Source organism: Globicephala melas, chromosome 19 (assembly GCF_963455315.2).
Source record: "Globicephala melas chromosome 19, mGloMel1.2, whole genome shotgun sequence".
Taxonomy (NCBI): Eukaryota; Metazoa; Chordata; class Mammalia; order Artiodactyla; family Delphinidae; genus Globicephala; species Globicephala melas.
This window is the reverse complement of record NC_083332.1, coordinates 19867686-19890155: the sequence shown is the minus strand read 5'-3', so window position 1 is coordinate 19890155 and position 22470 is coordinate 19867686. Positions and strand designations below refer to the sequence as shown.

The following is a 22470-nucleotide window of genomic DNA, read 5'->3' as shown; positions in this document are numbered from 1 at the left end:
ATTACCCCTATTAATTTTCCCATCGTCCTATCAATGCCGAAGGAAGGCTGCCCGCCTTTGAGGAAGCGTGCCCACTTGTGTCCTTTTGCACCAGGCGAGGGTGGAGGGGAAGGCAGCACCAGGAAGCCCTTTCCTCCGAGCTGCAGCTCTTAGGCCCTTTTACCCCCTCCCAGAATAGCAGCTCACCACACTTCCCTGACATTTCCAGGGTACGTGCAAAAAAAACTTGCTTAGTCAACCTTTCAGCCATTGGGCAAAAGAGCCGGAGATGTAAGTCATGGCCTCTCTCCCAAAAGGGGAGTGAAGACCCTCAGGCCAGCCAGGCCCCAAGGCACCTGGTCGCTTCCCAGCGGACGGTCCAGGTCCTACGGATCCACCTTGAACTCATGGTGAGATGCCAAAACTAACTCCTGCCAAAAAATGTCTATTTTTAGAGCGCACAAGTTCTGCATTTCATTTATCCTAATTTCTTCTGCATCCTCCCTCTTGCTTTAGCTTGGGAGCAGGCAAGGAAGGCCCTTCTCTGGCCTTTGTGTTTGCTTGGTTGGGGTGGAAGCCCTGTCCTTTCGCCTCCAGGGTGGCCTGACTCTGTCCAGTTCTCATTCCCCCTTCCCACACCTGGCCCACCATAATCAAAATCCTCTTCTTGTTTTCTTACTGGCTGCTGTGACCCGGGAGGGCCAGGCATATTCATCCTTCCTAAGAGTTGATATCTGTGAGGAAAACTTAAACCCACTGAGCTACAAAGGGGGCATTTGAGGACATTTTTTCTTACTGCCTAGTTTACTGCCTTTCTAGCATTGCAAAAAGCACAAGCGATAGTTGAAAACTTCAAACTCCCATTGGCTTGACTTTGCCAGGGTGGAAATGATATTGGCACAAGGAATCAAATATTCCTAATGTTTATTCCCTCCTCTCTGCTCCACTCAGAGTAGATATGGATTTCCAAACTGGCCCAGCAGCTTAATAGCTGGTTTCCTCAAGAAGCTGGGCTTTGCCTAACCAAAGAATTATTCTGACAGTTCTAAACTTAAGAGAGTTTGGGGTCTGATTTGATCTGGTTAGTAAACCCAAATCCCCACTTTGACACCCTTAGAAACAGGCTTGTGGGAGGAGCTAATGTCTGTCTGTTTCTATTCTCATGAGTGTAGAAGTATTAGAAGAAGCATCAGTAAAGACGTTGTTCAAATCACATAGACCGCCCCCGCCCACGCCACCCCCCTACTAGAGCTCAGTGGCTCTGCTGACACATGCTGGTAAGTGGAGAAGGTGGCTTCTAACCCTAAGTCTGTGGGTGATCTTCACGCTATAGGCCCTGCTTCTGGATGCTTCCTTAATTCTGCATGCCCGCTTTCTGACTTTTAAAACTCTGGTCTTTCATTCCTTGGTGTCATGGACCTGGGGTCCTGGACAATGTGTGCTGTCCACTGCTAGGCAACCCAGCCAGCCGGGTAGGGGTGGAATGTAGCGTGTGCCAACATTGAGAGCTTGAGCATGAATTTTCAAAAGGTCAGAGGCACGCTACAGATGACCCCGAGGAGGAGATTGAGCCATCCTGGGTTAAGCTGAAGGACATGCACTGTTGCTTCTAGAGTGAGTCAGTTCCCACTCTGGGCCTCGTTACAAGAAATTGTGCTCCAATCAAAGTCCCCATTTCGTGCGGTGGTTTCCAGACTCCAGGCATGGCCTACCTTTCTTTATTCTGTCGAAGAGCATAACGTACAAGGGCACTCCCGACTGTTGGAGAACTCAGATGTGCCCTCGGTGTTTGGGGAATGGATTTGACCTTGGTTTTGTAATGGGACAAGATCCATGTGAGTATTTAATAAGGGGGGTAAGGGCAGACCAGGGCAGCGTCACATCCACTGACAAGACAAGGCAGACAGCCCCTTTGTCCAGCCTGAGAAATCTGACAAACTATTGGGGCAGCCAGTAGCTCGGAGATCTGAGAGTGCTCTGGTGGGCCCTAGTCAGCACAGAGGCTGGGCTGCACAGCACCTGGGGGGCTGGGTGCATGGCCCAGGTACAGAGCTTGCTTCACTCCAGAGTTTGTGGATTTAGAAAGAAACCCTTACTTTTGCTTTTGAACCTGAGACAGATGTCTGGGAGCCATCGTGTACTGAGTCTTGCAAGCAGAGTTTGCTCTGTGTGTTCTTCGGTGAGCCCAGGGGTAGGGTTGATGGGGAAGAACTAAAATCAAATTAAGGGAACATGAGGGAGAAGAGTGCAACCCCCTTACTCTTCGAAGCTCTGCTCTGGAGTTGCCGCCACTCAGGGAAGCCCGGCTGAGTGAGGAGAATCTATCAGCTTGTCTGTTGTGGGCATGAGGCCCTTGTGTTGTGGCTGCCAGACTAAGTGACCCACCAGAGCGGGGAGGAAGCCAGTGAGAAGCAGGGTCATTACCAGCAATAGCCCCAGTATTCCCAGTTGGGGGGAACCTGGCTTCCCTGACCCAAGTTATGCCTGCGACCCTGGATTCTCTCATAGCAATGAGAAAATTAGGACTCCCTTCCTGAAAAAAAAAAGATGGGGTCTACTTAAACCTCTGTACCTCATGTATTCTGAAATGTGTGATGAAATGAACCAGGATAACGAAGCTGAACTATTTTAAAAGGTGACTCTGTCCTCCAGAAACCTTGTTGATTTCTCAGCATAGGCAGTCTGAAAATATTCAGGGGTGGGCAACTGTTTTCTTAGAAGGCCAGAGAGCCCTTAGGCTTGCAGGCCCTGTGGTCTCTGCTGGGCAGCACAAAGCGGACAGTAAGCAATAAGGAAGCGAATGGGCATGGATGCGTTCCAATAAACTTCATTTACTAACACAGACAGTGGGCTAGAATTGGCCCACAGATCCAAGTTTGCTGGCCCCTGCGCTAGTATAAAGAAGGTTGTGTTGCTGTGGTCATCCTAGAGAAGACATGTGAAAGCCGTCCTCTGCTACCCCACTGGCCAATGAGATGACGCAGGCAGGACCCAGGCCAGCAGCTACAACGTTCCATCTATTGCCATTTAATGCCAGAGATCTGAGAGATTTTGCAGAGAGAGAGAGAGAGAGAGAGAGAGGACTTGTAGACCCAGGTGGCCTGGAGTAGCTATTTCTGGAAGGTCACATCTCTACCTATGCATCAGAGACTTCCAGGGCTCTGAAAGGCTGCCCCCCATCATGGCCAATGTGGGCAGAGGAGGAAGACACAGGAGCTCTTTCTTGGCTCCGAGGTGAGCTTGATGGACAGAAGTGTGAGGATAAAAAGAGGCAATGGATGTATAAGAGCTTGGATAAATGGTTCTCAGTGGAGCTGGTATTTTCTGGAAGGGGTGAACATCCGCACGAGGGTATCACAAGGAGATGACGTCACTGCCCAAATGTCTTTTGGTTGCAGTCATCCCTTTAGCACTGAGCAGGCACAAATCTTACTTTCCATCAATGTTATGGAGGCACATCTCATTTCCTTGGGTCTGCCTTGCCAAGCCATTGACAGCCATTTCTTGGTATGTGGGAACACTAGCTTAGAAGACAGTTCTGACAATTTTGTGTTGACGTCTCATTGCCATGGTCTCACCGTTTCAGTTTCTACCCGATTCTTCTCCTGTTAGAAGGCAAGTGCTTTGGAGTAGGAAATAAGTCCTGCCTCCTCAGTCTTTGGCCAATAAATGGCTAAGGTCTGTGGTCAGTTAGGGATTTTCAAGGGAGCAGTGGTGGAGTATGTGAAAACACTGCACATGTGTGTATGAAGACACCGGAGCGTGGGCTACTGGTGCACAGCCTATGACAGTTGGTACATTTTTGCAGATGACCTTAAGTTCTAAGGTGTGACCCTGAAGCCATCAGGTGCTAATGGAGAAAGGCGGTTAAATTAGTTAAATGGCAGAGGACGAGAACCACAGAATCCAAATTTGCCAAGCAGACAGGTGCCCGGGCTCAGCCAACACATGTGAAGGCAGTGAGCCTAGGAGGCCCGGGGAACCTCTGCTGTAAGGTCCTGTCTCTAGAGCTGCCATGCTTTATTTAAAGCCAAGTGAGCAATCATTCTTCTCTTCCTCTTCTTCACGAGATGACTCTCTTGTGTGTTGGCTGGCAGAGACTGTTGATAAAGCACTTTTGCACTCGCTTTCTTTGCCCGATTTTATCATTTACAGGTTGGTCTCTGATTTCCGTAGTCCAGCCCGCGCCCAGTAATAACGTGTGTCCAGAGCCTGATGTCAGGCCTCAGTAGAGAGGACCACTTGGCTTGTCCTGAAGTCCAAGGGCAGATCCTTTCAATTAATGCAAATCACCACCCCTCCTGCCTGCTCTGCCCAGGCTGGCTGCTGCGCAACTAGCTGCAGGGCCTTTCCCTTGAACTCTGGTGGGACAAAGCACAGGTGCTGTCCCCCGGGGTCTCCCACGGAAACCAGCACCCGGGCAGGCTCTCCCTTGCCCTCATCCAGAGGCTCTCTGTGTGCACCATGTTGACGAAGAGGCATCCTCTTCGCATGGCAGCCCACTCCAAACTCTTTCGGCATTCCATTCGTCCCCTTCCCTCTTTTTAAGTTAAATGGGAATGCCACTGACATGATGTCGTTTGCACTGCAGGATGACAGAACTGTTGTGTGAATACCATTGTATTTGCCAAATGGTCCACTCGTCATTTCAGAACAAACAAATGGATGGTGTCTGTAAGTCGGCAAACACTGGTGACATTTAGCCTTGTTTATGTTCCTTTCCTTTTGCTGCATATTTTTGGCTCCAAAAGCTACCGTCTGAATCAACAGTGCCTCCAAAGCAGGAGAAAAGTCTGGTAGCTTTCATTTTAGTTGCCGTGTCCATGTTCTCTTTGGATCGTGTGATACCTACTGCCCAGGATCAAGCCTGAGGTGGGAGAAGAGACCGACCAAGCTCTTTGGTTCAAAACATATATACGATGTTTTTTCCTCCCTAATGATGACTTCAAATTGGGAGGGAGGAAGAGAATGCTGAGAGAAGAGAGTGTTGTCAGAACGGACACCCACATGCCTGGGGAAATGCAAACTGTCCAGGCAGGCCCAGCCACCGCCACATGCAGTAGGAGCTCTGTGACCCCGTGGCTGTCTTGAGCTGTGTGTGGGTACTCCGGGCTTAAGTTCCGGGGTCTACCTTCTTAGGCTACTGAATCAAAGTGGTGGTTGGCGCGGGCAGCCGTCTAGCTGCCACGTGTGCCACGGGCCACATCTTAACTGCTGAAGGAACCAGGTTCTCTGTTTTTTATCTTCAGATGCTATGTGCCAAGCCCAGGTTTCAAATAAGTAGTAATTTTCTCCTATTACTTAGCGCTGATCAACAGCACCTCTGCATCTAATTGCCGACCTGCTCTAATCACATGGGCTCTTCTTGCTTTAGCCAGAGGCAGAAGGACCGAATTTTATAAATATTGCTGTATTGTCATTATCCCATTAAACAATTAGGGAATGTGGCCCTGCCCTTGCTTTCAAATCCCTCTGGCCCACGTGGTTTCTGGACTGTTTAATGAATCTGCACATTTTCTTGCAGGTAAGTGACACCCCCTGTTCTAGTCGGTCTAGCTGGACTTGCCCTTGTCTGTTCGTGCTCCTCGGTGGCTATCTGCAGCTTGTTAATCGTGTAAAGTCAAGAGAAGACTGTATACACATATGTGTGTTGAATAAATAATTACTATTGGCATAGGTATGTGTATACACATGGTACACCAACCTACGGTATATATAGCAAAGAATCAGGGAGGCTAAAAATACTGCCCCATATGTTCCACTATTAGCGAAGGGTGGTGAAGGCTTAGTAACTTGAACGGGAGAGAAAATTCCCTCCGAGTCATGAATTCTGCATGACACACGCTGGTGGATTCGAGGTCCCTTCACCTGTGGAAACCCTGATGGGGGGCCTGCTCAGCACAGCTTCTAGAGGCGGGCCCTGCGATGGTCTCGTTGGCATTACTGCTTGTGTCTGATTGTCCTGTATTTTGTAACACTTTAGAGAATACAGAAAAGTGCAGTAATTATCTTTCTCCATAGTATTTAAGCAGTAATATTGCTAGTTTAATATTGTGTCAGGTCGTCATGTTAACCAGGAACAGATGACGTAAAATTCCAGTGAATAGCACCTTGATATCCACTCCTTAAAAATGGTGATTGAAGCAAAATGTGTAAACTTGTACCAGGTTATCGTGTGCTTTGGAATAGAGTATTGTTGAAGTAATTAGAAGATATATGAAGGTGTTCCTGGTAATGAAGGCATGTAAGTTATAATAATTGTAGCTTTCTGAATAAGTGTCAAACTATATCTTTAAGTGTGCTGTATGCTGAGTTACAAGTTAGGTCATTTATGAATGGAATGTAAAACAATACTAAAAATGCTTCAATAACTTATCTTGGTATTGCTAATAAAAAAAAGCTGTGAAACATTAGTGCAGTTTTGAGTCATTATGTTAATTCACTCCACAACACCCTCCACCCTTTGACATCCCTCTGTTGGGAGCCTCAACAGGACATTCAGGGAAACTAGTGATGCTGTCCCACGGTTTGTTTTCTGGGCCACCTACTGCATTTTCCACCCATCTTCAGGTGGACCCAGGAGTTACAATTCCTAAACATACAAATGTCAAGGCACCTCCTGATTTGGGTGGGGTGACCGTGGCGGGTCCAGGGAGTGCATCTCTCTGTACCAGTGTCTCTCGGGTGTGTGTCTAGACCGCATGATGGCTCACAGGCCCTGTGGGGGTCTGTGCAGGCCGCTGTCCCTCATCCCCGGTGCGGAGGACTACATCTGCCTGGCCTTCCTGCAGCAAACCTTAACATTTTCTTTTCATCCTGTGAAGAGTAGTTTTACACGGAAAGGTAGTTGGAATTGTTGGAGCGTGGAGTATTTTTGTCCACTGAGATTTTTTTGGTTGTGCCCTGGTCTGTCGTACAGGCTTCTGCCTGCCCCGCCCTCCACCCCATCATGGCGGGAAGGGTGCAGGAAGGAAGGATTTCACTTTCCTTTTGTATTTTGCTTAGTTTTTTTGTCCATGGGCTGGACTTCAGGCCCCTCTGCCACTTCAACGGTGTTTCCAAGCTTCTCTGATTGGGTCTGTTTTGTAAACTTCTAAATTCCATGCTCACCCTGCTCCCTGGCTAACGGCTCCTGGTGGGGGGAAAGGTATTATCATCGTTTGACGGAATCCCAAGCCCCAAGCTTGGTCCCCGCATTCCAGATAAACAAAGTGTCCTGTGTACAAGGGGCTGGAAGCCCAGAACTGTCCATTTGAACAAGCCTGGCCTTAGCAGCAGGACAACTGTATCACCTTGACTGCTGGAAACATTCCCTCCAGTATTTCTCATGAAAACTGTTCATGTGATCCCAACCCCAAAAACCATATAGTACAGGATTAGATTGTCTCTTATTTGGGGGGAAGAGGTGAGAAGTGAGAGGTTCTGAGGCTGAGAATATGATTCTGTTTACGTGAAGCTGAGAAAACGGACTGTGGGTTCTTATGGAAAACGTGATGGACCCCCAAATGCCCAGCCAAGGTAAAGCGAAGTGACCCCAGCCACCAGGTCCTGGTCCATGGCCACATCAACCTGAGCTTTCACCAGCAGTGTACAGGCATAGCCTGAACCAAAAGAAAGACTCCGGTGGAATTTCGTCTTTGTTTCCAATGACCCCTGAGTCTGGGGAACTGCCCTAGGGACGAGAATTCATCTCTGCCCTTTCCTGGGTCCCCGCCTCCTGCTGGCCCCCCGAGGCCTGCATCACTTCCCCACGCACACCAAGCCTCTGTGAGGGGTGCTGTGTGCTCCCTCCTTCAGGGCCTGAAGCCACGTTGGGTTTTAGATGCCACATTTGCAGCTCCCAAGGAGAGGTCACCACCATCTAACTCTGTGAAGGCAAGGGGCACCCTCTGCACCCCCCAGACCAATGCCTCCAGCCTGGAGATGTGGCCAGGACCAGAGGGCTCTGTTGAAGGGCTCAGGGTTGAACACATTGCCCCCGGCTCTGTTCTTCATTTACAGCCTCGCTGTGCACTCTGCGAAACCTTGCTGACACCACAGCACTGGCCTTGCCAGTCCGGCAGGGGTGGGGCTGGGGGTCCAGTGCAGCGTGAGTGGCCGGGCCTTGGCAACAGAGGCAGAGCTGCTGCAGGGAACAGATCATCCTGGCTTCTCACCCTGATGGCAGGAAGGCTCCCTCGAGCCCCTTATCCAGGCATCTGTGCTCCCTGTTCCCTCCACGAGGGCCCAATCCCCCTAAGGGGGTCTCCATGCATTTCTACTTCAAAAGCAGGGGGTATTTCCTGGGTTGCTCCCCCGGGGGACTTCTCGAGCTTAGAGGAGACCTTTGTGGATTCTCTTCTCCTGTTTTTTATGAGCCTCTTCCCCGCTTTCATTTCATGACCCTCCCTCCCCCTGCTCTCCCCATTCCCACCCACCTCCCCCTCATTCCCCTCATTCCTGCTGCCTCTGGGGAAGAACTCCCTTCTCATCAGTTGCGTGTTCTTGGGAACATCCTGTCTGTGGCTGTGAGGGAGCTGGGTGCATCCAGGACTCTGGGATGGGCTGACTTCATTCACGGCTCAACATGGGGGCCGGCTGTCCTGTTTCTGGAAGCCTGCCACCCCACCCCTGCCAATCCCCACTTGGCATTATAACAAGCCCGACCCGTTTGGGCTCAGATTTGGGGCAGCCCCAAGCATCTCCTATTTACTCTGCCCTTGGCCCTACAGCCTAAACCCTTCTAAGCCATGGTGGCCCACTGGTCTGAGGTGGAAAGAGGCCCCCTTTGTAGAGGGGAGTGGAGTTTCAAGGAGGTAACTGCCGTGAGATGGGATAGGCCGAGGGAGGAGAAGGCGCTGTGCAGCTCATGGTGAAGCCCAGTCTTCAAGTCCACGTCTTCAATTACCCGTGCTGCGAAATGTGTTTGCTTTGATGAAATTCAAATGCTCTGGTGCAGGGAAAAAGAATTTAAAGTTTGGGAGACGATTACTGCTCACCTATAGTCACTTTTTCTCAAAGATACATCACGATGATTAAACTACATCCCTAAATATGCAGCCGCACGTGGGCAGTGTTGTCTCTGCATGAGCAGATTCTGCTTCTTGAGCAAACAGTGTGCATTTTCAAGGTTAAAGTTGGGGAACTCTGCACAGCTATTTCATTAGCAAAAATCTCCATTTGTGCACCCGGAAATTGGCTGGCTTATGAGGAGTTTGTCTTTCATGCTCTTTGTGGAGTTGTTCAGACACACCCATCTAATGGTAACCCACTGCTCACAAGGTTAAGTTTTCTTTTTGAACTTCTGTTGTTGTCAAATTAATATAATATGCTCTCAATTATCCACATAAAAGGAGAAAGGCAACCAAGCGGGGAAAGAAAATTTGCAATTAATTTACCAAATTATTGCTCTTTTTATATGATGGACAAGTCGCTTTTCTCTTTTGACTCAAGTATTTTGTATGTCCTGGGGGGAGTGCTAGGGCAAACACAACAAGGACGAGCCATCCAAGGTGTCCCTGCACCTGGGGCCGGGATGGAGTCTGGTGTCTTCTGGGGTGCAGAGGCCTTGGTGTTGAATCAGGGGTTCACAGAATGTGGGAATCTTTCTTGTCCAGGAGAGTCCATCTATCTTCTCAGTCTTCTAGGAGCCCACTGCTCACCTAGTTGGCGTCTCCCAAGAGCAGACCTGAGATAAGGACCTGGGTGCAGGTCATTTATGTGGGAGGCGATCCAGGGAGGCATGGGGTGAGGGGCCTAACAACAGGGTTGCCACTACTCAGGGACTGGGCTTTGTGCCCTGGGGGTCCTCTAGGAAACTATGTGAAGTTCACCTCAGAATCACCCCTGAGGGCTGAAGAAGCTCTGCAGCTCTCAGTCAGTAGTTGAGGGTCACTGCAGCTCATCCAACAGCCAAGCAGTCTTCTCATGGTCAGAGAGAAACAAGAGGCCATTGCGTCCCAGAGAACCAGAGGGGAAGGGGTGGGGCACTGACAGAATCCACCACAAGTGGGAACCCCTTGGCCTGAAGGTTTTCACACCCCGGTGCACTGCAGAGGGCCACCAATCTTCTAGAGCCCAGGATGAGGGCAGATACACACTCCAAGATGCCTTGTGGGAAGTGAACTGCAGATTTTAAATATTGAGACATGCACTCAGCTTAGGACCAGGCTTCCTGGAGGCTGGATGGAGGGCAGTGTCTACAGCTGTTGAGCTCCAAGGAGCTTGGACAAATCCCCTCAGTACCCTCCTGTGTCTCAAATTCTATGGCTTTCAGGAGCCCTTGTAGCTTTTACTTTTCAGGTGACCCTCTAGGACCTGGTCAGTCCTAGAGTCCTCATGAGCACTGACTCCTGCAGGGCCCCGGATGTGGGCACCCAGCTGGTCTTTCCACAAGCACATGAACATGTGGGGTTTCAGTTTGGGCATGGGGCACGTGAATACTTGCTTCGTCATCAAGACATTTTTATTAACTCATAAGAAGAGCATCAAGGCATTTCTCTTTTAATTCTGAAAGGCAATCAAACTATTTTATTTTAAAGAGGGAGTCAATAAAACTGAATCTTTGGGTTCATAGTAGTGCAAGAAAAACCTGATTATTTGACTTTTCTTCTTTGCCATTTTCCAACCTCTTGTATTCACAACCGAGCTTGAGAAGATAGCATTTTTCATGATGATTAAGGTTTCTTCAAGTGCTTTACAGATATCAATTTTATAATCTATTCTGTTCCTCTTTGGAAAGTATGTAGTCCCTCTTGGGAGCCCCCCTCTCCCACCCAACACTCCAACCCAGTAACAGAGGGAGAGGAAGGAGGTATGGAGAGATGAGGGGTCATGCCGTGCTCCATGCATGGGGCACAAGGAACAGGTCACATCCTCCTCCATACCTGTGACCTTTCCACTGTTCCAACCTCAGAGTTCCTTTGGCCACTCCAAGTGGCAAGCTGTTGGCTAGCAAGCCCCCCTAGTTTGGGACAGTGTATACTATCTCCAACTTTGAGCCCCTCAAGTCCTTGGCTTTTTGCTTTTGATTGAATGTAACTTGATTGCCTCTAGTTTTTCATCCATCAAAGGATACACTTGTGTACCCTTGTACATCCTCAAGACAATAAAATGAATATGAATAAGTTGGAGGCTGGCAAGTCACCCACATTTTAGTTATTTTAGGATTTCTGCTGCCGTGCAGGTCTCAGGCAGGGCTCCCATGAGGACTCATACCCCCTAAGACCTTGCCAAGTGGGTGGAGAATCTGGGTGCAGTATTGCAAAGCAGGGAGCCCCTCATCCTTGCCAACCTGTACTCACCACATGAAGGCCTTTGTCTAGACAGCCTCACTGGGATTCTTTTCCATCCTCAGCGTGAACACCTCCACAGAGGAAGCTGTGCTCTGTCTCAGTGATCCCATTCCTGGGATGTGCAGACATCACCCCTGTTCGCTTCAACTGAGCTCCTTGCCCTGTTTTCTAATGCTGCAAAGGATTGACAATCAGGAGATTTTTAAATTTTTCTAGTGGTCAACTAGTAGGAATAAGATTCTTGTACCATGGCTTTTTGCTTTACCTGGAAACTTTGGGAATGTTGTCTCAAAACCACACTCAGGCAATTAATTTTAAATCACAGGGGAATTTTCTTGAGGGCTTTGGGATACATGCCCTCACAGAGTGAGTTATCCTCTCTCCTTTGAACAGGCGAACACCTGGATTTCCCTAATGTTGGGTGGTTTTGTGAAGCCCCAGCTCTGTTTCATGACACTGGGTTTTTCTACAGGAGATGCATGAGTGCAGAGGCAGGCTGACCACGGCATCCTGGAACACATGGGAGGGAAAGGGTCTTTGGATTTGGTGGGAAGAGACGTCCTCTCCCAGTGGTGGGAAGAGACGTTCCTGTGGGCACAGCGCGTCCAGTCGGGCTTGCGCAGGCCTGACAGCCTGACAGAGCCAGGGAGCAGGTGGGACCTGTAGGCCTTGGAATCCCCAGACTGGACGTACTCCAGCCATCTGTCCCACGGACAGTCTGGAGGGCTGGGCAAGCCCCAGGGGCCTGGGATGGGAGGAAGGGAAGAGAGAGAGCGCCCCAGCGGGACCAAGAGCAGAAAAGACCAGACAATGAGAGAGGGCTGAAGAGCAGAGAGACAGAGATGCAGATGGAGAGAGAAAGGAGAGAGTAGGAGGTGAGGTCGAAGAGGAGAGAAGGGAAAAGGCAGGAAAAAGGGAAACTGGAGACCTGGGAAGATAAAAGGGCAGGAAAGGAGACAGTAAAAGGAGAGAAAATCAGTATGAACAGAGAAAGAGGAAGAAGAGAAAAGCCAGCAGAAAGGAGAGGATGGAGGCAGGGAGGAACTTTCTGGAAGCCGCCCGTGGTTTGGAGGTGCTGGTCGGAAGGCCTGCTTGTGTGGGCAGCGCTAGGGTGCTCACCGCCTGGGTGAAGAGGTTGAGTGACTAGGGCGGGGGGAGAGGCTTTAGAGCAGCACCCGGTGGCCCAGGCCGGCTTCCCAGCAGCACCCTCCGCATGCTCCCCGACCTCCAGCTTCAGGAGGAAACCTGCTGCAGCTCAATCAGAATTATTTACAAGATAATGGTCCATTGTTTGCACTAAGACAGATGTTGACTGTGGGAACTTTGTGTTTTATGCTCCTTTCCCTGCTCTGCCTTCACTGGGTGCAGATGGGATCGAAGTAATGTGAGTTATTATTCCCAGAACTGGAAATTCAGAGGTGCCTTCACCCCAGCCTAGGCTTGGCTGGGCAGCCGAGCTGGGCTGGCACCAGTCAGGCAGGCAGTGTGTGTGGGGGGAACAGTCGCTGCTGGTGGAGGGGTCAGCCCCCGGGGCCTGTGGTCCGCCTTCAAGCCCCTTGAGGCAGCCTGTTCCCTTGAGGGGCGGGTCGGTGCAATCGCCTTTTCTGGTGGACAGGAAGGGCGCTCTCTGATTAAGATGCACTTGCTGTTTGTTGAGTCAGGAGGTCACCATTTACGTCTCAAAAGGAAGGTGGCCATCTGGCCCTCTTCTTGCCGAAAGGAAAGAGCAGTCCCTCTGGGGTGGGGGCTTTGTAGCCCCCCTTTATTTAAACTTACGAGAAGGCTTCCTCTCGTCTTCTTGGGTTACTTGGAGGGCCAGCTCTGAACATGTGACTCCCTCCTTCCTCCCCCAAGGGTGGGGTTGACCAGATGAATGCCTGTCCACCTACTGACCCAGAGAGAGCCTGTCCTGCAGGAGGAAAGATGGGACAGTGTGGAAAGATATCCCTGTTACTTATGGACTCGGTCCTAGCCTCGCCCTCCAGGTAGGTGGGCCACCCCAGTGTAGGCCCATCTTCACGGGAAGGCCCTCGCACCAGCTGGTCCTTCTTCAGCCTTTCTGGTTCCCAGTCACTTCTGCATAACCAAACTCACCTGGTCAGCAGAACCCATCTTATGAATGAGGAAACTGAGGCCACGACATGTCAGGTGACTTGCCCAATGTTATTTTTCTACTCAATGGAAAAGCCTTCCAACTTCTTAAGTCGTGAGCATTCTGTTAAAGAGCCTCTCTGAGCCCCAGCTTAGTCAGTGCACACGGGCACCAGGTGACTGCCCTGCAGCATCAGGGACAGCAAGTGACGGAGACACATGTGTCTGGGGCTGTGCTCTGAGCCTGGCAAAGAGCACGTGCTAGATGATAGCGACTGGTATTATCAGCTATATTATACCTCTTCTATAATATGTAGTTGACCCTTGACCAATGCAGGGGTTTGGGGTGCTGACCGCCACACAGCTGACAATCTGTGTATAACTTTTCACTCCCTATGAAACTTAACTACTAATAGCCTACGGTTGGCTGGAAGCCTTACCCGTAACATAAATATTTAACCCATATTTTGTACATTGTATTATATACTGTATTCGTACAATAAAGTGAGCTAAAGAAAAGGAAATGTCATTAAGAAAATCATAAGGAAGAGAAAATACATTTACAGTACATATGCGTATTTATTGAAAAATACGTGCGTGTAAGTGGACCCGAGCCGCTCAAATCCACGTTGTTCAAAGGTCAGCGGTATTGCGTTTCCAATATCAGGCTCTGACAAAAAAAAAAAAAAAAGAGTCAAAGTAATACAATATCATAGAGTCACATTTGGATGCTAAAACCAACCAGTAGTGGAGACGAGAAAGCCACTTTCATGGCAGCCGAGTGGAATCAGGCCTGCCATTTGGAGAGGCCGAGGATGTCCGATGGCCATCACTCCTAACGCTGCCCCCGCCCCCGGATGTCTTGAAAAGTTACCAGAAAGCAGTTATAACCAGAAGGTTTTGTCCCATTCCAAACCTAGCATCTTGGCTCTGGTGTTTAAGGACAGTGACAGTTTCCCCCTTGATCTCCCCATGCCCAAGGAATTATCCCCTTACCTTCACCTGTAGGATCGGGACTTCTGAGCTATCTATCCTTCCATCTACCAAGTTTGGTTTTAAATAATAAATACTTAACTATGTGCCAGGGCCAACTCCCATTCTAAATACCTTACATAGACAATGCAAATGTTATTCTTTCATTTAATCCTTATAAAAATCCAGTGAGGTAGATGTAACTTTTACTGTTCCAGTTTTACATATGGGGAGATGGAGGCACAGAGAAGCCACTTACCTTACCCAAGGGGACTCAGCAAGTAGGTGAAGAGGCTGAGATTCAGGCAGGCAGGGGAGACCCCTGAGGGGGACATTTTGCTGCCTCACCTTGTGGTGCTTCCCTGAGCCTTTAACCCTTGATGGGATGCGTCAAAAATGAATAAACCAACCAACCAATAAATAAAAATCGCCTGATCTTGCCATCCTGTAGCTCTGGGTCCCAGGAGAAGATGCGGCAATTTCAAGCAGAGATGCCATTCACAGACAGAACCTGGGGCTTGTCATCCAGGAGTAAGCAGGGTGGGGCACCGGGTGCGGTCAGGTGTGCTCCATGTGACCGAGCTGGCCTAGAACTTGCCTGTGACCCTGAGCAGGTCTCTTCCCATCCCCTCAGGGTCCTCACCTCTTCATCCACTGGATCATCCCAAGATTCCTTCCATCTCCCAGTCGGTGAATGAATTATTCTTAGGACTGTGTTTATTATACTTCTCAGCCTCAGGGAAAAAACTGTGTCTCCCTCGCCCTCCCCAAAGTGAGAGGGCCTCAAGGAAACCTGACCCCTCACCTTGCAATTGTTCCCTGAGGTCCAGGTGGGGGAGAGTGGAGAGTGGGTGGCCCAAGGCACCAGTAGACCCTCCAGATGGGGGCTGCCATGGGCCCAGCACCCAGCTGTGAAAGCAGCAGAGGTCAGACTAGGATAATATTTATCAACCCTCTGCTCACCGTGTCAGGCTCTGACCAAACCCCAGCATCACTGGAGATCACAGATCCTGTCTTTTAAGGTCCCACAGAGCCGCTTCACATGCGACCAATTACCTCTGTCAAGCAGGAGAAGGCAGTCCCGCCTGGTGGGTGGGATCTGAACTTGAGCTTCCAGAGGTCGACGACGGGGATCTTAGGCCTTTGAGCCTGTCACTCCCCTCCAGCCAGACCTTTTCTGTTAAAACTGTTTAAATTACAAACCAGTAATAAAAGGATCATATGTGTTTCCCACCGAACAGGTTCTTTAGGGCTATTATGATAATTAAAAACATATGGTGCCTGTGCCCGTCAGAGGGAAACCGCAGATGTACAAATTAGGTATTATATACGGGTTTTCTGCTTCTGCCCTTTTAAAAACGTCAACTGGAGAAGTTTAAAGAGATAAAATGGCAATTGTGCAGATAGTAGGTAGCATTTTGGTTTTAGAATCATTAAATACATAAACCCTTTTCTTTAGACTGAATAGGAATAAATGGCTCGTCATCCGGGAAGGAGAGGAGAAAAGCACTGAGGCCCGGAGTGTACGGGGAAGAGGCCACGTCTCCACCTCACAAGGTCCTGGATACCATGGAATCGTTCACATTTTTTATGATGTTGTTCCGCACAGACAAAGAGGATTATATGTATTAAATACTGAATTATATTAAAATTAGATTGATGGGAGCAAAGATAAGGATTTCTTTACATTCAACTTTTTACTTCTTAAAAGGCAAAGATGCAAGTATTGATTAATCTAGAAATAGTCATTTGTTTTCATTTAAAATATGCAACTGATTTTGAGAAGGTGATAAATACTGCTAAAAAAAACAAAAACAAAAACAGTGGAAGGGTTTTTGTGGCTCCCTGTCAATGGCTTTCCAATGCAGATGTACAGCACAAGTCAGGTTCTGCTGAGTTGTTCGTATTGAAAGGATGTTGGACTGGCTGGGGACCCTGGCAACATCCAGCCATGCTCTGGGGTGGCAAAGAGGATGCACTGGGCCCGGGTCCTGATGCATTGGGACCTGCGCTCAATGGCCAAGAATTTAGCACTTTGTCACTGTATGTCTCTGCTACATAAACCCAACTGGACTGCTGTAAAGAAGGAGGTGGTGGGTGAACAGGTCAGAGGAACATGACCCCTGCCAGCTCTGCTCCTCAGGACCTCCTGCCCCCCAAAATATGTCCTTCCTGAGACAATCCCATCCAGAACCAGGATGGCCTCATCCCCCACCTGCACCCCTTCGTCCATGTGATGTGGTAGCATCTACCTAGGAAAGTTGAGTAAAAAGCCAAATGTCTAATCAACACAAATAAATGAGCAGAGAGGAGGTTCTACTTATCTGCCCAGCTGCCGGAACATTCAGATAACCAGAATTTTTCGAATCCTGGTGTGTACTTATTGAAATTCATAATGATGAGTGGAGACAAGCTATGTTCAACATATTTTTGTGTTGAGGCATTTATTATATTATACATTTCTGAAGACCCTGATGAGGGTGGAAGGCCCCATTACCAGAAAGTGCCTTTTTTTAGTCACCCTGGCTGAAGGGAAGTCTGGGCTCCTTAGGAGAAATGTCCTTTGAAATTGCTGCTTAGGTGTTGAGTCCCTCTATCCCACTGCTCTCCTTTGCCCACTCCCTCTCAACGGTACAAAAGGCCAACTGTGCTCCTGTGCCCTTTTCTCTGGGGAGCTGTGACCTGAACCTGCCTCTGGGTCAGATGGGCTCAGAGAGCTTGAGACAGGATAAGTCAGAGGAGGGCTCTTGAACCTTCTATCTACTGTACAAAAACAGTCTGGAGAGTGAGGTACAGCAGTGCTTTTCAACCAAGCATGTTTTTCCCCCTAGGGGACATTTGGCAATATCTGGAGATACTGGAGACGTTGGGGGGTGCTCCTGGTAATCTAGTGGGTAAGCGCCAGGGTGGTTAGCAGTATCCTGCAATGCAGAGGACAGGCCTGCAAAGAATTATCGGGCCCAGAATGTCAATAGTACAGGATTTGAGAAATCCTGGGGTACAGCTGGGAGTACCCAGCCTTCAAGTGAAATTCCAAGCTGGATAAATGGTGACAAGTCAAGTGACAAGATTTACCACCCAACTCACGTTGTGGCATTCGGCTCGCTCCCCAGGCACTCTCCCTCCAAATCATGTCAACTTTGGACCTTATGCCTTTGTGAAAACTTTGCAAGAGACCCGGGGTGGGGCGGGGGGTGGGAAACAGAAACTTCCAGCACATTCCTCCCAGCTCAAACTGGGCGTGCTGGTGTGGGGAGGGGGCAGCTGAGCAGACAGCCGGAGTCGGTCTTTTCTTCTCCCCCGTGAGGGAGAGCAAGTGTGCAAGCACAGCACATGTAGGTATTACCACGTTAACTTTTACTGAGGTAAAATAACATCTTGTCACTCAGCGCAAGTACCAATCACAAAATGAATTAATTGTAATAACTGTTGTCAACGGAACAAAGGACTTGTTGCTTTCCTAAGCAGATTTCAGCGCCACTGAGAACTATATACAAACGTTCCCATTGGGCAGGCTGGCAGAAACTAGTCAGAACATAATTGTATCCGTCTATCTCTTTACTTTGTTTTTAAGGGCTGAGGAATGGAGTTAAAAACCTATATTTTAAACATATCAATAAATATACCCCTTTTTGTGTCCATGACGTCTCCTCAAAAACATGGACTCTTTAATAAATTGGCCATGAAAAAAAACATTTGCTGCTGATGGGTCCCAAATAAGGGCCAGCTGTAGAGCTGCCTGTAGACTCGAAGTCATGAAGGGAATTATGCCCAATTACCCTCCCATAAAACACCCTCTCATTTCTGGGAGTTATCAAAGCACATCCCGTGGACAAGCGGTCAGCTGTCCCCTGCTCCTCAAAAGGAGACAAGTGGGCCTCACGCTGGGCCCGCGGCGCTCCTAACTGCCCCCCCCCCTTCCCCGGACACCAGCGGCTTGTTTGCACTTAGCCTCTTTTTACAGTCGCCCTTCCCGTGTTTTGGGTTCTGGCTTTTTCACATCTTAGCACGTTTCCCGCTTTAAGAGGCCCCATAGGTACTCTTCTAAGAAAAGACTTGCTTCCTGGAGAGGGGAGGGCAGGAGTGGGCCAGGGGCGGGTCGCTCAGAACCGGCAGCCAGCAGACTGTGTCCCTGGCAGAGTTGTGTGCACTTCCACGGCAGGGGCGTCCTCGGGAGCTCGGGAGTCACTGACAGGCTGAGGGCAGCATACCTCTGTGGGTCTGCTCCCGGCTTTGCTGAGGTCCAAAGTTAGGGACCTCCCAAAGAGGAAACCCAGGGAAGCTGCATCAGACCCACAGGCAGAGACTCTTCAGTGAGGAGAACAAATGACGGTGCCCACTGTTTTCAACAGGAATACAGACTCTCTCCAGTCCACACCGCCTTACTCCTTTCTCCATATGCCTCCTTCTCCTGCTGCCTCTCCAGGCTCTTTGACCTGTGTGCCCACAGCATCCAGCTCCATCCCAGGGTCTCAAAGGCACGAGCCTCCCCCACAGCATCTCCGATGCCCCTCAGGCAGCCTGCTTTGTTTTTAGAGCTCATTGAGGCCAAAATTAGTCCCTCCATAATGAAATGGAAGATTCTTAGACTATCAGAGCTAGAAGTCACCTTAGAGGTCATTTTCCAGATGCAGATTAGGGAGAGGACTTGCCTTGGTTGTTGAACCAGAAACAACAGTTGCTGCTTCCAGGTGTCTAGGCAGGTCCCTGTAACTGACCCTCATTCTGCCATCTGGGGCAGCCGTAGGCAGCCTCTGCCTCTTGGGGATCAGTACCTAAACAAGGGAGGTGTTCCGGTGACTTGTCCCTGCAATGTTGGGGCAAGTTTTACTACACCCCTCCCTCTGCAGAGGGCCAGGCCACTTGGGAAGCAAGGGTAAGAGGTGGGCTTCTTAGGTTAATGTGGCCCTGGATCTAATGGCAATGAGTTCGCAGCTGTATAGTCATCTCTGGCTAGAACAAGCTGTCACTTGCAAAAACGCTGAGAAGAGCCCTGATCTGAAAAGAGAAATCTCTCCTTCCAAGGCTGCTCTTCTCTGCAGGGACCCAGGTATGCAGCCTGCATTGGGAAGGCTGGTTCCTGGTGCAACCCTGGGAGCGGGGACTCATGGACTAATGGTCACATGAGGGTGCCAGGCTCCAGTGCTAAGAGCAGGCTGTGAAGTGGGACAAAGAAGCACAAAAGGGGAACAGATGTGGGGTGTGGAGGAGGTGGGAGAAGGAAGATCTTATGCCGTGTGGAGAGCATGCTGGGGGTTCCTGTGGCCTCCACCCCTAGACCCCACCCTCCACTCCACTGGCTTTGTGCTAGAGAAGGAAGAAACAGCATTTTCTCCAAATCTTTTACAAAGGAAAAGAATCTGTGACAGGAAATGAATTTGGCCATTCATTTATTTAGTACACATCAAATTGTTACAGAGAGTTGGGAGATGGTCACCAACAAAGCAGTTGAGATTCCAGCCTTCATGGGGCTTACATTCCATGGGGGAACACTGATCATAAAAAAAGACAAATATAAGTTCAGCTTATGATAAATGATGCGAAGATGATGAAGTGGCAAAGGCTTAGAGAGTAACATGGGAAGGTCAGAATCACATATCGTGAAGGTTAGGGAGAACTCTCTGAGGAGGTGACATTGAAGGGAGCTGGGCAAAAATTAGGGGATGCATGTTCCAAGAGTGGGGAGAGTGAAGAGAAAGACCCTGGCATGGGAAAAGAACAGGCATCCGGGGCTCTTAGCTCTCAGGCCTGTGCACCCTGTGTGTGTGACCAGCGTTTCCACAGGCTTTCCCAGACAATGAGATTTAATTGAGCTTCTCTATGACCCTGTGTGGTCAACAGAGCTGGGACTGGGACTCTTCCCCATTTTTGCAGAAGGGGGAAGATGAAGGTCCAGAAGAAAACAATGACTTGCCCTGTTAGTTAATGGCAGTGAAAGTCAGGGTAGGTGCCCAGGCCTCCTGACTCCCAACATTGGGCTCCTTCTGCTGCCCTGAAAACCTCTGTGCCTTCGTGGGACTCAGGGTCTTCCTGTAGGCCTGACCTCCCATACTGGAAGACTGCTGGGTCTCGGGGAGACACCATGACTGACTCTTTGCACAGTAACCCAACTCTTAAAAACAACACCTGAAGCTAAGAGAATTGGTCACATGACCTTGGGAACATGGCATCCCCCCATGAGAAACACAGCCATTCCCCCAGGTCCCCCAAGATGAGGGTCACTCATCTCCACAGACCAAGACCGCCCCTGGCAGAGTCAATTCTTTTGACGATAGCCTACAGTTTTCCTCTTAGGGATCCCATGGGTAGAGAGCTGGAGCTAGTAGGGACCCTTAATGGCCACACCCAACAAGTCACCTGGAAAACGTGGACCAAAGCCTTGGAAATCTGAGTCAAGTTTCCTTGGAGAAAGGCAGACGACTTTCTACCAAGGATGGCTGCTCAGACCAGCCTGTGGCTGTGAAGCTCCACCCCACACTGACCTTGACCGGCACTAGGTTCAGCCTCTCCTTGATGTCTTCTGACGGCGGCCTGATGATAGATGCTGCTACTCTGAGGTGCTGGGGGACCCGTTGTCAAGACTGACTGCTCCGTTCTCTTTTCAGGATCCCTGTTCTTGTCTGGGAAAACTGCTTTCAAATGAATAGCTATTTCTGGATAATTTTTTTTTAGTGTTTCTTCTCCCATCTGGTTGCTATATTATTTGCATCTCGTGCCATTCTGGCCTCTGTGGGAGACAAGAGGTAGCCCACCTTTTGTATTAGCTGCGACACTATTTGTTTCCCAATACTAAAAGGTGAAATAAGGAACAACCTTAAGACACCCTATCTGCTCTCAAAGTGAGACAGTTAAGTGGAAAGACTGTTTTTTTCCCTCAGCACTACTTGTGATGTTCTATGCACATAAGGGAGGATTTGCAGTGGGGCCAGAGGGCAGGGATATGCATGAACTAAGGTTGGGGGAGGAGACTCTGAGGAGACGTGCAAGGCCCCTAGGTGGGTTCCTCTTCAGGGGACAGCCTGGTGATACGTCCTCCCAGTGTTTCCTTGGGGAAGCTGGCTTGCAGGTGCCCCCAGGAAGTACATGACTAATGCAAACGGCTGGTCCTAATAGCAGGGGCCTGCTCCTTTCACTGCTGCCAAAGGTCAGGCACAGACAACGGGCTTGCATAGCAACAGGAGTGTTCAGGTTGGACAGGTGTGGACGCCAGGCCTTCCTGGTTTCTAGTAGATACAGAGCTCTTCTTACAAGGTTGCTTACATGGAAGCAGGTGATTCTGGTGCCGTGTTGGGGAGAACTCATGACAGGCCAGAGCTTAGTGTGTTAACAAAAGTGAGTGTAGGCACTCCAGCAGGATCAAGTATATGTAAGCATATCTATACACACACACACATACACATATATACAATGGAATAAATAAATATAAAAATAATACTCATATATTTTTAGTCAATGAATTTCCCCTCCCGGCCTCTGCTTCATCCTGTTGGAGTTATTTCATAGGTGGGACGTGAAGTCATAGCATGGTTTGAATTTAGTCAAGTGCAGCCCTTCATGGAAGAGTGACAGCTGGAAGGACGAGGGCTGAGGTTTGGCACCTGGGCTTGGCATTGCGCAGACACATCTACATCGGCACAGATTGACACTGGCTTGCCTCCACCGGGGCAGCCCCTCCCCCTCACCCCTTAAGTCTGAGCAGGGGATTCCTGAGTTTGCAGAAAACAAAGTTAGGAGGTACTATGCAGCCATCACTCATCCTCTCATTCATTCATTCATTATTTCATTCACCAGTATTTATGGACCATCTCTCACATGCCAGTCACTCCTCCAAGCATCCGGGCACAGAGATGAACAACGCGGTCATAGATCCCAGGGCCATGTTTCCCCTCTGCTCTGGTCTTTTTCTAGGCACTGGAGACCCAGCCGTCAAGAAAAGCTCCTTCCGGGAGCTCACGTCCTTGGGGTGGGGTGGTGCCCAGTGAACCAATGAAGTAACTAGTCGGTTAGGGGTTCTAAGGTTCTAGAGAAAAATAAGGTAAAGAAGAATTGGGTGAGCGCCTGGGCGGGGCTGCTACTTTACATGGGGGGATAGAGACACGGCCTGAGAGGTGACATTCCAGCAAAGATACGAAGGAGGCCAGCGCAGGAGGGTCTG

General features: G+C 49.5%; 1 protein-coding gene across 8 annotated transcripts in view; it reads left to right on the top strand.

Moving 5' to 3' along the window:
- The window catches only part of ZNF536 (zinc finger protein 536), a 418630-nt gene that overhangs the window by 276550 nt on the left and 119610 nt on the right, over positions 1–22470 (top strand). The window contains exon 8 of one of the 8 annotated variants that reach the window (XM_060288596.1): positions 5504–6384. The exons of 6 other annotated variants lie outside the window; for them this stretch is intronic. In XM_060288596.1, coding sequence (XP_060144579.1) covers positions 5504–5511 — 8 coding nt within the window. In that variant the 3' untranslated portion in view covers positions 5512–6384. Of the gene's footprint in view, positions 1–4570; positions 6385–22470 lie in introns of those variants that run through there. One more of the 8 variants, XM_060288597.1, reaches the window with a different exon arrangement.